The following is a 15538-nucleotide window of genomic DNA, read 5'->3' as shown; positions in this document are numbered from 1 at the left end:
ACCCCTATTGCTCCTGATGTGCTGGTTGGTGCCTTGCATGGTTTCCGCCGCCATCGGTCTATGAATGTGTGTGTGTGAATGGGTGAATCTATGTACAATGGCACAATCTATGTAAAGCGCGAGACTGTTTAAATACAGTAACAGTGACACATGTTTAACCATCAACAAACGTTGCCATGTATTAATGTTTTACAGTTGAAGTCAAACAGTGCTGAGATTGGTCTAAAGTCCAACCCTGGTCCTGGTGTGCTGTGTAAATATAAGAACAGTAAACACATGGGGCTACAGTATAGTGTTGTAGCCTACTGTTGAGCTTACCGGAAATCCTCTTCCTGTTTTAAAATACACTCACCGTAGTCACTATCATTACATTTAATACGATTACACTGTCTGAGTCAGAAGACACCTCTATTTACCACAGAACAAATTGTTTTCTCTCAATATAACAAAGAAGAGGCCATGTTACTTTCTGCAGCAGCCCATCCCAGCCTTATGACTTGAGATACACCTCCCACACAAAAGCACCCACCCCGCCCTTTTAGTATATATCTCCATTCCTCTGAATTAATGTTAGTTGAGAGACGGGGGAAAAGGCTATTTTTCAACAGCATTTGTTCGTCTAACTTACAGGAAACATCAGCCAAACACAGTCAAGGATCTCCCTGATCAGAAGTGCACAGATTAGAGTATTTTAGTTAAAGTAGTATCCAGCAAGTGACAATGTGCACTGGAAGATGCGCCCGTTGCGTTGGAGGGAGCCTGTTCCCACTTGCTGTCATCTCCATCCTCTGCAACATCTTGCTGTTCTTCCCCGGCTGGGATGTCAAATATGTTAAAGATGGACACATTACTGAAGAGGTCAAATACATGGGAGGGCTGGTTGGAGGCGGCTTAATGGTAAGTACTGTACCTTATTACATTACTTTTTTAATTTCAAGGATCCCCATAACTCTGACACCGTACAAATGGGACCAAATGGACCCATTTGTATGCTCTCGGAGTATACAGACCAGAAAGGGTCCCTGGATCCCACTTTGAGAACCACAGCCTTATCATATAATTTAGCATGTGTTATTATTTGGTATTTTCACAGGAGTAGGCCACAATATAAAGTACGTTTATTTAGTTGGTATTTTTTCTGTATAACATAATAATGATAGACATGATTTGCCAAAGCCACAAAATATGTGCACGATGAAATGGTTAAGATTCTCAAGCTTGCATACTGTGGAAGAGTCATCTAATTAGAGCCGTGATGGATTTCATTATACATGACTTTACTAGCATCATTGTATTGCACATAATGCATGACTCTGTCATGAGCTGTGTCCGAGGATGACTGCGGAAAGGTCTTCTATCAAAACATCCATAAAAAAATGTGATTCATTTCAAGGACCCCAGTTTCATATGCAATAGCGCAATTAGATTTTACAGTGTAGATCGGGGTCCCAATCTACACTAAAATCTACCTCTGAGTATACATCAGTAAGAGTTAATAATAATAATAATAATATCTGGGACTTATAAATGGCTTTTCATGACACTCAAAGACGCTTTACATGTGTGGGGGCCAGGGGTGGAACAAGAAAAACGATCAAAATAATAAAACCAATGAAACAGTGCATATATAAGTTTAAAAACACATCAGCTTGGAAATGCGATTCTGAACAGGTGGGTTTTCAGTCCAGATTTGAAGGTAGGAAGTGAGTTGGTTGGTTCCATGTGTACACTCCATGTGTTGTGATCTAGAAGGCCCTCGTTCTGCACCTAACAGTCTGGGTGATGTGTGACAATTCAGTTGAAGTATTCCTTAAAGCGACGGGCCTGATGACACAGAGACAATATCACGCGAAGTTCACAAAGTGTATTACACAGACAGGCAATACATATACTGTAGTGCTGGACATATGACGTGACAAGAAGACCATTAGATGGCATATGACGTGACGTGACGTTATTGTGTCTCGTATCAAGTACATAGACTTCATTAGAAGCAGAGTTGGGCAGTAGCTAGCTACAAGTAGCGAAGCTACATAGCTTAACTACATTTATCAGTAGCTTGATGGTAGCTTCACTCCTTTTGAACCAAGTAGCGTTTTTTGTAGTGTAGCTATTTTTAGACCCAAGTAGTGACGTAGCTTTCAACAAAAGCTATAAGTTACAAATTGACTGTTAAATAAAGTTTTGTGGGGGAAAAAAATACCTGGAAAAAAATCCATGATTGGTTGGTTTAGATAAGATGAGTCTGACTCTGACACAGTTATGTTGTTAAGCAAGAGGATCCCACGCAGCAGCTGTCCTTTTATCTCTAGCACAACACAATTAATTACTCACCTAATGCTGCCTGCAGGTTCCATGTTTAATTCCAGCGTGTGTAACCTACATTATTGTCTAAGTGAAAGTTTTCATATTGAAAAATTTGATCGCTAACGTGGTTTAGCGACTATAGTACTTTGACAGCTCATTCATCGTAGCTTGTTTACAAGTCAAACGGACTTCTTGTGCAGAAACTGCCCCATCAAAATAAGAGCCACTTGTATTGATTAGTCAACACTAGTTTTATTTCTAAGTCTACCTACAGGACATTAACATCTCATTTAAGTGCCTGTCAGCATTCTCTCAATCTGAGTATCCCATCCTCAAATATTCGGTAAAACAGTGCCTATCGAGGCAACAGTCTGTCTTGAGAGACTAGCATTCTCTAGTCTAAATTATGTCTCTCAGCTGGTGTGCAAATGGCTAGGCTGTGGCAATAATAATAATAATAAAAAAATAATAATAATAACTAAAATCGTTCATTTTTTGGAACCATGAACTTTAGTTCAAAATGTTGAATTATGAACTGAATTAGTTCCTTTAAAAAAATGAACTGTGAACTGAACTATAGTTAATAAAAAAAAGAACTTTCCCAACACTGAACACATGAATCAGCCGGCTCCTGACACCGCAAGGTACATTAATACAAGTAAATGTGAAAAAGTTGACACCAAAAGCCAGACAGAGGGCTTGTTTCCTGTTTGTTTTTTAATAAACAATCAAACTCAGCATTTTTGCCTGCCTATTAGGCTATTTGTTAGGTGGAAACTTGATCATTAAGTTGATAAAAAATATTTAAAAAAAAAGTAGTGTCCATGTAGCTAGCTACTTTTGCCATGTAGCTTATAGTGTAGCTTGCTACAATTATCTGGGGATAGCTTCGTTGTAGTTGAGCTATATTTAATAGAGAGTAACTGGTAGTGTAGCTTACTACATTTTCCAAGTAGCTTGCCCATCACTGATTAGAAGGCTATGGAGGCATGGACAAATCATAACACTCACTTTTGAATCATTTAGTTGGGAACCGCCTACAACCCCCTCACGGACCCATTGAGAACCATGATCTAAAATACTTATTTTTAGTGGAATTCAACATGAATGGGCAGAATTACAGATTGAAATATTAATCAATGATTTCAGTCTAATTTAGACAATGCTTTTCACCAATTGTGTATTGTGTTCTCAAACTGTTCATTTCTCCCTAGGTGTTGGTGCCAGCACTTTACATCCATTTGACAGGAAAACAGGGGTGCTGTGGAAACCGTTGTGGGGTGAGCTTTTCAGGGCAATAAATATACTTTATATAAATATACTATATATTATATACCAGTAAGACGCCCTAAAGGGCGAGGTCACGTGAACGCACCCGCCTGGGTGACGGCAGACTGCTCAGATCAACATATGAAATTAATTCTGTACTGGCGCATAATATATGGAGCATGTCTTGAGTGTACAGAGTTTGATGATGGAATGTCAGAACAGGAAGGACGGGTGGGGACTGATCAACATATGGAATGTCAGAACAGGTCAGCTCCATATATGGAGATCAAAGGGTTTGAGATCAGATGTAGAGTTGCTGGCCGGCTCCATATACAGTATGCAGATATGGAGATCTAGGGTCTCCATCATGTCACGAGACATCACGAGGCATGACCATATATGTAGGCGTGATGTCACGAGGCATGACCATATATGGAAATGTGATGTCCCGAGGAGTGACCATATATGGAGGCGTGGGTGACTAATTAATGGACTGGAGATGTAGGTTTTCATAGTAAATGAGACCTACAGTCGCAACATTTAATTCCATGTATTCTGGAGCTTCTTGGTAACTTGCTGCTTAGTAAATAGCGAACCCTGCCACAAACAATGACTATGAATACACATGGAATGGAATGTGGTAATTACTTCCCCCATTGAGCACTGGAATCTGGAATGCCACACAAGCTCCAATATTTGATAGAAAACATTTCCTCCAATTATTTCCTATCATATTAAACTATGCTAATAAATATTATTTTAATTTTACTTCTGCAGATGTTCCTCTCCATTGCATTTTCTGCAGTTGGGGTGGCTGGCGCCCTCTACAGTTTTGTTGTGGCAGTGCTTGGACTGCAGAATGGACCACTCTGTAAAGCTATCTTGATTTGGACAACACCTTTTAAAGACAGCAGGTGACAAACAAGTGACTTGCAAATTACATCCATGAAAACTATCAATTTGTTGTTGTGAAAACAAATGCATGTTTGCACAGCTTGTCTCATATACTGTATTCCACTTTTTGTAGGGGTAGTAGCTATCTGACAGATCATACATGGTGGGGAACATGCAGGGAGCCCAAGAATGTGGTACAATTCAACACTGGTTTATTCTCTACCCTGCTGGTGGCAAGCGGTGCGCAACTGGTGCTGTGTGCCATTCAGATGATCAATGGCTTCTTTGGTTGCCTGTGTGGAACCTGCCGCAGTAAGGGGGTAAGCAGTCACTTAAGCATTCAAGAAAACCAGAATCAATCCAGTTTATGGTGAAAATTAGTGAAATAAATACAGTATATAACATGTCAGTATTTTCCACATCTAACTATACAACCAGAAGTTTTGATTCCCAGAGTTTTATCATATTTTCTAATTTGAGACAATGATATCTGGTGTTTTTGTTACAGCCTCTGTAAATCCTGAATGAAGACTCCTGGACTGGTGTCCTTTGTGGTTAGAAAGATAAAAGCCAGGGTAAATGTGCATGACTTACATCATCACAAATCTTCCAATTGATGGACATTATTACTATTTTTACCATTTTGCTCTGATGTCAGACCTGGGGGATGGTTTCTCACAACTGTATGATGAAGAATGATGTAGGAGCTAATGGCTGCCGTGTGAATGTGATCAGTTGCTATGGGGGGCGGGGGGGTCTATATTGAATGCTAAAGCTCAATTATTTTAACACTGTAAACATAGCAAACCAATGCAAAATGAGTCTTGCACAATGTCTTTTATACTTATTGTCCTTTAAGCTATAGCCTATACTGTGGCATTTCTTAATGTATACATAGTATTGCTATATTGAGAATTGAACACATACAACATAATTGTATTGCATTAAACTAATTAAGCTTACTATAGCACTGTGTGTTTCATTATTTAAGTCACATCGCACTGTCCACTGCACTACAATGCAATAGATCAAATTGTTTCCATCCAATGACAACAGCATAACAGGTTATTCTTCAATGGCACATTTTAATGCAGATTTTACCATCTATATAATCACATCTAGTCCTGCATAAGGATACATATCTCCAAATATATTGATGTAATTTGAGCTAGTTAAGATTTGTAAAACACATTTGTCTTCACTCTTCAGTACTTGAATGAAGTCTTCATGTTAAGCATTGAAATGAAGCCTGCAAGTTTGACAATTAGTAAATGTCAACTTCATGCAGACAATGTTATATAAAACATAAATAAAATAAGTAGCCTGCTGTGCTAGCTTGGCAATACAGAAACATGGTCTCAGTCATTCATAATATTCTGAGGAAAAACATTTGTACCATTTTGACACGTATTAGGCCTATTGTATATAATACCAAAAGGATAACTTTGTAGTCGCAGGAGCAAATAACCATGTTGATATTATAAAATCATAGTATGGAGTATGGACAGTCACCAAAGATGAGCAATGCCCCAAAAGGCCAGAGCTGCTTATGTTTAAAGGAGGCAGGTTTGTAGTGCCTTGCATTACTTAAAAACATAGTAAAATATTTTACAAACATTAAAATTAATTTGTTTGTTATATGCACATTATGTTATAATACCTATATTTATATTTAACCAAGTTTTAACAAATATAATAAATTGTGCCTCAACAGTATTTGTCTATTATAGTAAAAAAGAAAAAGACAAAACTGTGCAAAAGATTTGTGCACTATTCCATCACCAAAACAACACTCATGTCTGATGGTGATGATCAAAGCTGCTTACTTGTTAGCCATCACAGAGGAATAAGTCTTTCTTTCTAAAACGAGTCAACGACCCTAACAAACAAGAGTATCAGGTACGGTCACCCATAATCCATCTCGCCCGCGATTGTTTTCAGCCGACCTCACGCCGACCGCTCGGTGCCGCGATTCATGAATTACTGTGAATAAGGTTAGAAATAATTTAAGGTTAGGCATAGTTTTACTGGGGTTAAGTTTAGGTATAGGGTTAGGTTTAGGCATAGTTTTACTGAGGTTAAGGTTAGGAATATGGTTAGGTCTAAGCGTTTAAGCATAATTTACTTAGGTTACTTTAAGAATACCAAGCCGCGCAGTTCCACCGGCTGTACGCCCGGGACGATTTGGTAAATGGGCGACTCGTCTGGTATTCCAATCAAGGAGTGCTTTTCTTTATAAAGAGCAAGTGAAGTTTACCAGCACACTGCATACATAATTCCAATGCAGTTCATATCTGAGGAGAATCAAAGTATTAATCAACTGAGGTAGACAGAGAAACATTGGAATCAGGAGTGTTCACAATACTTAAATGAGACTAATGCTGTTTAAGAGTGCCATGCATAATTATACTGCTATATCAGTGATTTTTGAAAATGTACATGGCTTGTCCAAACATATAAATCTAATATGAAAATATTAATAAATATAAGTTTTCATTTAAAAGATGTAAACACAGGGCCCCATCTTGCACGCTGCCTTAACCATTATTCCTTAACTTTTTTGGCTTTTTGTTTTTTACTATTTTGAAATAGTTCAAATAGCTCTACTCACAACGTGTCTGTCAATGTAGATCGGCTATTCTCACTATTTTAAAATGTTTTTCAAACTAGTAAAAAAAAATCCAAAAAAGTGTTAAGGCATGCAAGATAGGGTCTTGATTCTACAGACTCAAAAGAAATAGAGTGTAGTAGTGTTAAATAGATCTAACAACAGTATGAAATGTAAGATACCCAGGCCAGCACACATAAAACTTCTACAAGCAGAATACTGCTCAGGTCCCATCAATGGCTACAAAACTTCACTTTGACTTAAAATGTTAACCATTGGCAGAGAAGCACTCCTCTTCGTATTTTATGTATACAGGCTGTTGTGAAGGAGAAACCACTTAGTCAAACTGTTTCATCATGAACTTCCGGCTGACTTCATAACCAAGGAACAATGCTCCGTTGGCTGGGAAGGTGCGAATCATGGTGGGGGTAAGGCCGGAGTAGAGTGCCCTCACTCCTAAACATGGAAACAACAGAGGCAGGGTAGTTTACAAACTGAGATGTGGCTACTATTTGAAGGAGGAAAACTCTGCACGGTACTACTAGGCTTGTAACTAGAGATGTCCCGATACTGTATCGGTAACGGGAAATTGGAATCGGATTGGCCCTTATTTGTCATATCGGGTCATATCAGTGAATATGCCAGTCTAACCACCAATCCGACACAGGGGTAAGGGGTTGACACTATGGCAGGTAAATAAAATGTTGGGACATGTGGAGTTTGCTTTGGAGTTGCCCAAACTTTTGCACATTTGAGTGAGGAGTCTGCTATAAACACAACACGAGATATATACAGTAGCTAGATAACTATAAACACAACATGAGATCACGACACTGGTATCGGTATTCAGTATCGGCTAACACAGAAACTGAGGTATCTGGATCGGATCGGAAGCGAAAAAAGCGTATCGGGACCCTACTTTTAACCATTTGCTTTTTAAAAACTTAAGATTAGAACAATGTTTTTGCAAATGAAAACCTTGGTGGATGTTAACACACAAACACGTTAGTTATTCTTCCTACCTTCAGTGCGTGTGATGGTCATGAATGTTTTGAAGAATCCTGCCTGTTTGCCTGTCATGGACATTACTTGTATCCGAGACTTGACACAGTCCATAGGGTAGACCACCAGCCAAAGACATGCCCCTCCAAAACCCCCACTGAACACAATCGGTGCCACACCTGTTACATTTGACAGTACCAGTTACACACACACACACACACACACACACACACACACACACACACACACACACACACACACACACACACACACACACACACACACACACACACACACACACACACACACACACACACACACACACACACAAAATTACGTTTATAATACACTACGTTGTCGTTTACAATACATTACGTTTATAATAACACACATACTCGTTCAAGGCAAGCCTATAAAAATAAGTGAATTGAATGCTGCATTAAATATCACACTAAGTTTGCCATGAGCAAATCAAAACACAAAGTATGTTCATGGGTTAATGAAAACAATAATCCAGGAACAGGATTATGATATAATTATCCTCTGCTTGCTCTATTTAATGTCAAAGTTGCATCATACAGGATGCAGGATAAACAATTGGAAGTAATGAAACATGCGATGTGAGAGTGCAGTCTATCCAACACCAACTCAGGACTCTTGAATCACTGCCCTCCACACTCTCCTATCTAGCATCAGTGTCTTGAGCTATACACTGTAGTAGAGTGTTGTTAGCTAAGCTGTTGTGCCGCAGTGCATCTACATAGGTGATGCACTTCTAGAGAGACAGGGAGACCCATGTCATAAACCTATATAGCAATGATTAATATAAGAATGTATAGCTTTAATGTTTTAAAAAAACGTTTTAACAACAAAATGCATGTACATAACAGATACTAATGGGAAAAGAAGGCTCTCCAGTGTGTAGAGCACAAGTAGTTATTTGACAGAAGTTCGAGAACTGTACCTATTTCATCCTTGTCACATTTCCAGTGGTCTGCAAATGTGGAGCGACAGAGTTCATAGGCACCGAAGAAGCAGAAGTAACCAGGAACCTCTCTGGCAATGGTGGTGGTCAAGCCCTGGAAGAAGCCCAGTGGTCCATCATTCCTCATCACTGTCTTCACCACCGACCACACTGTGCTTCAACCAAAGCAGAACAAGTTTAGCTTGAGGCTGATATACTTTGTCAAATGACATATTTTTAACTGGACATTTTTGTTTAATTTTTCTGTTGAAAATACAGATTTGTTTTCCATATGATGAATTCTAACTTAAGCTTTCGTTTAGGCTAGTCTACAGTGACTACATTTGCATGCTGAATCTCATGGGAATATTTTACTATAGTAATCATGTATGATCAAACATGTAGGCTATGAGGTCTATGAAACAAATTGATCACCAACAGCAGAATGCTTATAAATATCAAAATAATTATATTTGAACATTTTGTTTATCTGCTGGTAACTATGATAGCCCATTCCCGCCACTGAATAAAAATAAAAAGGGACTACATTTTGAGGCTTTTGTTGAAACTTTATAGCTCAGAATTCTACAGTTCAGTTTTTGTTACTTGCTCAAATAAATAAAAGATAGTGGCATAAAAATGTTAAGAATAAACAAAAACATATACACACTTTTGGCCACTGGCGATCTTGCCGGAAGCCTGCATTTCATACATAGCTTGGAGACGGCACTTCACAAGCTCAGTGGGGCATAATACAAAAGAGGAGAAGATGGATGCCACTGAACCAGCACAGGCTTTTTGCACGTCACTGAAAGACAGAGACAGAAGAGACAAACTCTTTCAGACAAATCACAAAAACACCATTCTAAGAGCAACTCTCAAGTGCTATTTACACGAGGATGGTGTTCGTATAAAATGTCAAAATAAAGTATCGTTTGCTGCTGTCATTTAGACGAGAACCGTGTTCTCAGGAGGTGAAAACGCAACGAAGTGAAACCGCCTCCCAGAGTGGAAATCTTTGAGAACGCCGTTTCCTATGGTCTCCATATAAACAGGCAAAACGGTGAATCCGCAAAACTTATGACATCATGGCTCACAGCGCATATGTTTATTACATTGATGCAGACCAATATCATTATGATATAATGGAGTTCCTGAACAAGCCTCCCTCCTCGCCTACAAAGTGATGCTCATCAGCGATGTTGAATGTAAAACCATGATGTAAATAAAAAGCCTTGTGATAGACGGCAGCCGCGGCAGCAGCGTTTATTTAATAAATATCATCCCGTGGCGCGCCCAGAGCAGTGTTGCGCCGCTTGCGTCTTCTTCTTGTACTTGGGTGACCAGTTGTCTATTTGGCAGCCCGTTATCGCCACCTAGCGACAGTATAGCATAATAGCACATTATATCATAACGTGTGAGTTCTCGTGTAAAGGGTAAGAAAAAATGAGAATGCAACGGGACTTTGACGTGTTATATGGAGATGGTCGCTGTCTAAAAGAGGCCTAAGTCTCCAGTTTTCTTTGCATGTAAATCAGACAACCATCCTGGGATTCTCCCTACCTGAGTACTGCATCGTTGTTTAGTCCAGCAATGAGACGAATAACCTGCTGGCAGAAGCCATAGCTCATGAAGAGCACAGAGTTCTCTGCGACGTTGGCCATTAAAGCTGGGGTGGTGCCTTGGTAGAGGCCACGTAGACCCACTTGTCTGTAGGTAGATGAAAAACAGTGGACAAACCCCCGATACAGAGTAGGAAATGTCTGCATTTTTACTTTGGCAGTGTCTAATGGTTGCCCACTCAGGACACATGCTGCACCTCCTAGGACAAATAACAGAAGGAAACAGAGAAAGACAGACCCAGTTAAGAGAACAATGTGTTCTACTAAACATACATTTATATGGCCATCATAAGCATCACAGGAGAGCTGAGCATGTATGTATGATGATGACAATTGACAGCAGACTCACACACTGAATGTGTCAAGACAGATAAGGATCAGACTGATCAGGCTTGTGCAGTTTGTGCGCTATGGAGCAGTGCATACAATCCATGGCAGCACAAAGAGACCGGGTGAATAAAAAACTGAAGTCAGCAAAAATATATCGTGAGGTCAGACACAGGTCTCTCAATATTGCACACTTGTTGGCTATTGTTGCCAACCACTGCTGATAAGTAATTTACAAGTAAGTCAAAGCACCAGATTTTTTTGTGGACTCTGGTATTTACCTATAGCTCCTGCAGAAAGGTCGATCATGGCCTGGATCACTGGATGTGGGGCCATAATGTCTGAGAAGTTGGCAATGTTCGCTCTTCTTGAATCAGCTAGCTAAAGCTCCTGGCTGCAACAAAGGTTCCAAAGATTAAGACTGAAACGTGAAACATCTACAAGAGTCTGAGGCCACACACACACACACACACACACACACTGTAAGGTTGGAGATGGTTCTTCGTCACAAGAGCGGGGGTGCTGACCTGGGTGACCTGGGTCTTGGCTATATCTTTACCTTAACGGACAAGTTAGTAGAACTTCGACTGAAAGGCTTAGTTGAGGTTCTCAAGCAGACAGATATAAAATGATAATCGGACAGAGAACTTGTGCTGGCGAAATGCCTTATAAAAGGAGGGGATGACGTCACCACTAGGTAGGCGTGACATCAGCCCTGACACACACACACACACACACACACACACACACACACACACACACAATAACAATAACTCACTGTCCTATTAAACTATTAGCTCTCTGTAAACTAATAACTGTCAAATGGTTATTAAATGGCCATTAATTCACTCAAGAAGCGAAGCTGATCTTTGAACGCACCATGACCATGAGAGGGCGACGTGACCTAAACATTGCCCTGGCCACTGGCCAGGCTGTCCTAAATGCAAAATCCTCAGTCCAATGAAGTAAAGTAGAGTATGTAACGTTACGTTATCCATGTTGTAACATGCACTGATTCCGTATGACCGGTTAGGTGACTACTGCGTAAGCTACATTTTAAACGTTAAGGTAATTTGTCCACAGTTTTCTGTGAATCTTTCACTTTAATTCAGAATGCCAAAACTTTATATTAAATTAGCCAACATTTCGTTACTATTGCAAATATGCACATGCATTTAAGCCGGTCACAGAACAACAGAGATTTCTTCATAGTACGAAGTTCATACAAACCTTTTTAGAAGATCAAAGATGAACTTGTTATTGTGGCATCAAATGTCAAGGCAGTTGTCTTTGACAATAGGTGCTGCAACCAGCTAAACACGTCCGACTCCGAACAGAGGGAGACTGCATGCTACATGCGAGTGAGCCGATATCGATATGAAAGCTCAACAAAACATGGACTTTCTATCTAAAGCATCTAATCTTTTTCTAACGATTTTCAATGAATGGAGGAGGCCAGGAGGGATCGAGTTCGATACATAACGTTTTACCTGCATAACAAAAAACGATAAACGGTTTCATTCATAGCGACAGTGTCGCTGGTCGGAAGTAACAGATGTACAAGCCCACAACGCGTCACATCCGCGACGCGCGGTGAGCTTGTAGATCTGCCATAATCGGAGCACAATTTAGGCTTTATTTCCGGTTCACGATGTATCACTGCATAATAGCAAGAATAGTCGGATGTTTCATGTTTTTGAAAGCACAACTAATTTTAAAATAAAGAAGTTTAATTTGAAGCCAGGCGACGTAACCGCGTCATATTACAAATTAAATTAATATAAAGTCTATAATTTGCCAACATTGAGCAGAACACCCACAGAACGTCACTTCCGTGTTTTAGGACTACAAACGGCATAGGACTACAAACGATGCTGCAACTGAACAATGAAAGAAAATACTGTTATGCTATACCATGTGACTCGAATATCCATACTCGTGAGCCGTGGCATGCTACATGGCATGCACTTTTCAGAAGAGATTTAAATGTCCTCTGTCACATATGTCTCTCCAAACATTCGGATCAGTAGCCTAACAGACTGAACTGAACTGGCCAAAGTAACCCCCTTGTACAAAAAAGGGAGTAAATTAGAACCCGGCAACTACCGCCCTATTTCTATTCTAAGCTCCATCTCGAAAGTGATGGAAAAAATAGTCTATGAACAGGTTGAAAAGTATCTTGCCTCTAATAAATTGCTGTACGAGTTCCAATCTGGTTTCAGAACATCCCACTCCACTGACACATGCCTCCTCTATTTGAGCGATCACATCAAACACGAGGTGGATGCTGGAAAATACTGCGGCATGGTCATGCTTGACCTCCAAAAGGCTTTTGACACCGTGAACCACTCCATACTGGTTAACAAGCTTAAAGCTATTGGTTTTGATAGCACATCAGTGAGCTGGATGCAATCCTACCTGGAGGGGAGAGAACAGATGGTGGAGGTGAACGGAACACTGTCCCCTCCCCTCCCAGTGAGCTGTGGCGTCCCACAAGGAAGCATACTAGGGCCTTTACTGTTCCTAATTTATGTTAACGACATGACTTCAGCTTGTGACTGCAACTTGTTCCTGTTCGCAGATGACTCAGCACTGCTGGTCTCGGACAGGAACAAACTGCAGGTTGAAAAGACCCTCAGCTCTGAACTCGGTAGAATCTGCACCTGGCTCGCTGATAACAAACTATCCTTACACCTGGGAAAAACTGAATCCATCCTCTTCGGATCAAATAGTAAACTCAGCAAGGCAGATGGCTTCTTGGTTAGAGTGGGTGACAATATTATTACACGAAAAGATGAAATTACCTACCTAGGTTCCATCCTGGAGGCCAATCTTTCCGGTGATAAAATGGCCACCAACGTAATCAAAAAAGTCAATCAAAGAACAAGATTCCTTTACAGGATCTCCTCACTGGTCAGCAAAAACACCTTGAAGACCTTAACAGGAGCCCTCGTACAAGGTTTCTTTGACTATGCATCCACCTCTTGGTACCACAGCACCTCAAAGGCCCTTAAAACAAGGCTCCAGACCTCCCAAAACAAACTGGTCAGGCTCCTACTTGGCCTCACCCCCCGAACCCACCTCACCCCTGCCCACTTTGACAGGCTGGGATGGCTTAGGGTCGACGACAGAGTACAGCATCTTGCAATGGGTCTGGTCCACAAGATTCGATACACCACCAAGATACCCATGTACCTGTCTAAATACTTCCTTAATGTAAACGAAGTCCACACCCACAACACCAGAGGGAGTGCAACAAACCATGTACAACCCAGATTCGGCACAAACAAGGGACTAAATTATTTTCGCTCCTATGCCACCAAAATGTGGAACGCCCTACCAACAGTCATTAAGACATGTGAATCCCTTGACTCCTTCAAAACCGCTCTCAAAGGGCACCTACGGATGGCTGCAATTCGAAACTGGCCTCTGTAAAATCTGAATCCCCCCCCCCCCCCCCATTTTCCCTCACTGTATATTGTATCTTTTCCCTTTTTTGCTTCCCATATGATGAATTCCTGTTCTGTACTTTAGCTACATAGAAATGTCTATTTGTATGTCTCTTTGTCTGTATGTCTTTAAATGTTTTGATGAATTGAACAATGTGGACCCTGTTGTAAACAAGTGTAATTGGGTCGTCCACTCACAGTTGACAGTCTTTGTATTGAGTTTGTGCTTAAAATGTACTGTAAATTCTACAAACTGTTAATAAATATTTCAATCAATCAATCAATCAATCAATTTAATCATGCATTTCTTCCCAAAAAGCAGACCCACACAATTTCAATATTTTAATTTTTTTGCCTTTTATAATAAAAAAAAAACATTGTCTACATCACAGACAAGAAATAATCAACATTTCATTTTGATCTATTTTCGATGAACAGAAATGTACCCCATGCCCATCCCTCCCCTAGAACAAACTCCTTTATACATAGTATACTTTACATACCTATAGTTCCTGTTCATTCTCTTTACATTATACAACATTATCAAAGTATTACCAATAGCTTTAAAATAAATACACTGGTCTCTCCATTGTAATTATAATCACTATCCTGATTGTACATACAGTAGCATACCCATTTCCCACAATTAGAGGCAAATGAGTGATTTCTGTGCCTCGTTTCAACAAAACCAAATCAATAAATAACATATTTAAAAATGTTCAGTCAGGATTTAGATTCAAACAGCACCACAGTACAGAGACTGCACTTATAAGAGTCACAAACACACAAACGATCTTTGAATGAATGCTGACATTGGTGAGTGGTGAGGGTTCCATAATTGTTTTGTTTGACTTGAGTGCAGTATGTGACACCATTGTGTCACATACAATCATAATCGTCTCATCAACAGATCAGTATAGTTGCCAACTCTTTTCTGGATCAGGGCCCACGTAAAAATATCGAAAGCATTCATAGCCCACCCATCGCTGGTGTGTGAAATGATCAAGGGTGGGCTGTGTGCTTTTTCAGAGCATACAAGATCAAAAAATCTTAGTGTTTTGGCAATTACTTGGAGTACCCTCACAGCCCACAGGTT

The 15538-nt window shown here is 40.1% G+C and overlaps 2 protein-coding genes across 3 annotated transcripts; one reads left to right on the top strand and one right to left on the bottom strand.

Moving 5' to 3' along the window:
- Positions 1 to 720: 720 nt before the first annotated feature.
- Positions 721 to 5119, top strand: tm4sf21a (transmembrane 4 L six family member 21a; the record flags this gene model as incomplete). Its single annotated transcript, XM_083767466.1, has 5 exons — positions 721 to 897; positions 3522 to 3587; positions 4354 to 4490; positions 4604 to 4790; positions 4979 to 5119. The coding sequence occupies 5 exons, from the start codon at positions 721 to 723 to the stop codon at positions 4985 to 4987; spliced, it is 576 nt and encodes a 191-aa protein (XP_083623592.1). The 3' UTR covers positions 4988 to 5119.
- Positions 5120 to 5554: 435 nt separating this feature from the next.
- Positions 5555 to 12525, bottom strand: slc25a15b (solute carrier family 25 member 15b). 2 transcript variants are annotated; one of them, XM_083766836.1, is made up of 7 exons: positions 12224 to 12525; positions 11275 to 11387; positions 10608 to 10866; positions 9715 to 9852; positions 9045 to 9220; positions 8101 to 8259; positions 5555 to 7534 (listed from the first exon to the last, which is right to left on the bottom strand). In XM_083766836.1, exons 2-7 carry the CDS (start codon positions 11327 to 11329, stop codon positions 7416 to 7418), a joined length of 906 nt encoding a protein of 301 aa, XP_083622962.1. In that variant the 5' UTR covers positions 11330 to 11387; positions 12224 to 12525; the 3' UTR covers positions 5555 to 7415. The 2 variants fall into 2 exon arrangements, with proteins under 2 accessions (XP_083622962.1, XP_083622963.1); XM_083766837.1 differs by having other exon boundaries at positions 11275 to 11383.
- Positions 12526 to 15538: the final 3013 nt, after the last annotated feature.

Source organism: Protomyctophum parallelum (genome assembly GCF_964188405.1).
Source record: "Protomyctophum parallelum genome assembly, chromosome: 1".
In the NCBI taxonomy this organism is placed as follows: domain Eukaryota; kingdom Metazoa; phylum Chordata; class Actinopteri; order Myctophiformes; family Myctophidae; genus Protomyctophum; species Protomyctophum parallelum.
This window is presented reverse-complemented; position numbering and strand designations above follow the sequence as displayed.

Excerpts from the sequence above, each read along its gene's own strand:
- slc25a15b (XM_083766836.1), bottom strand. The coding sequence starts at position 11,329 with ATGGCCCCACATCCAGTGATCCAGGCCATGATCGACCTTTCTGCAGGA. Across the intron at positions 9,853-10,607 it reads AACAACGATGCAGTACTCAG|TGACGTGCAAAAAGCCTGTG; the intron begins GTAGGGAGAATC and ends TCTGTCTTTCAG. Across the intron at positions 9,221-9,714 it reads AAGATCGCCAGTGGCCAAAA|CACAGTGTGGTCGGTGGTGA; the intron begins GTGTGTATATGT and ends CTTTGGTTGAAG.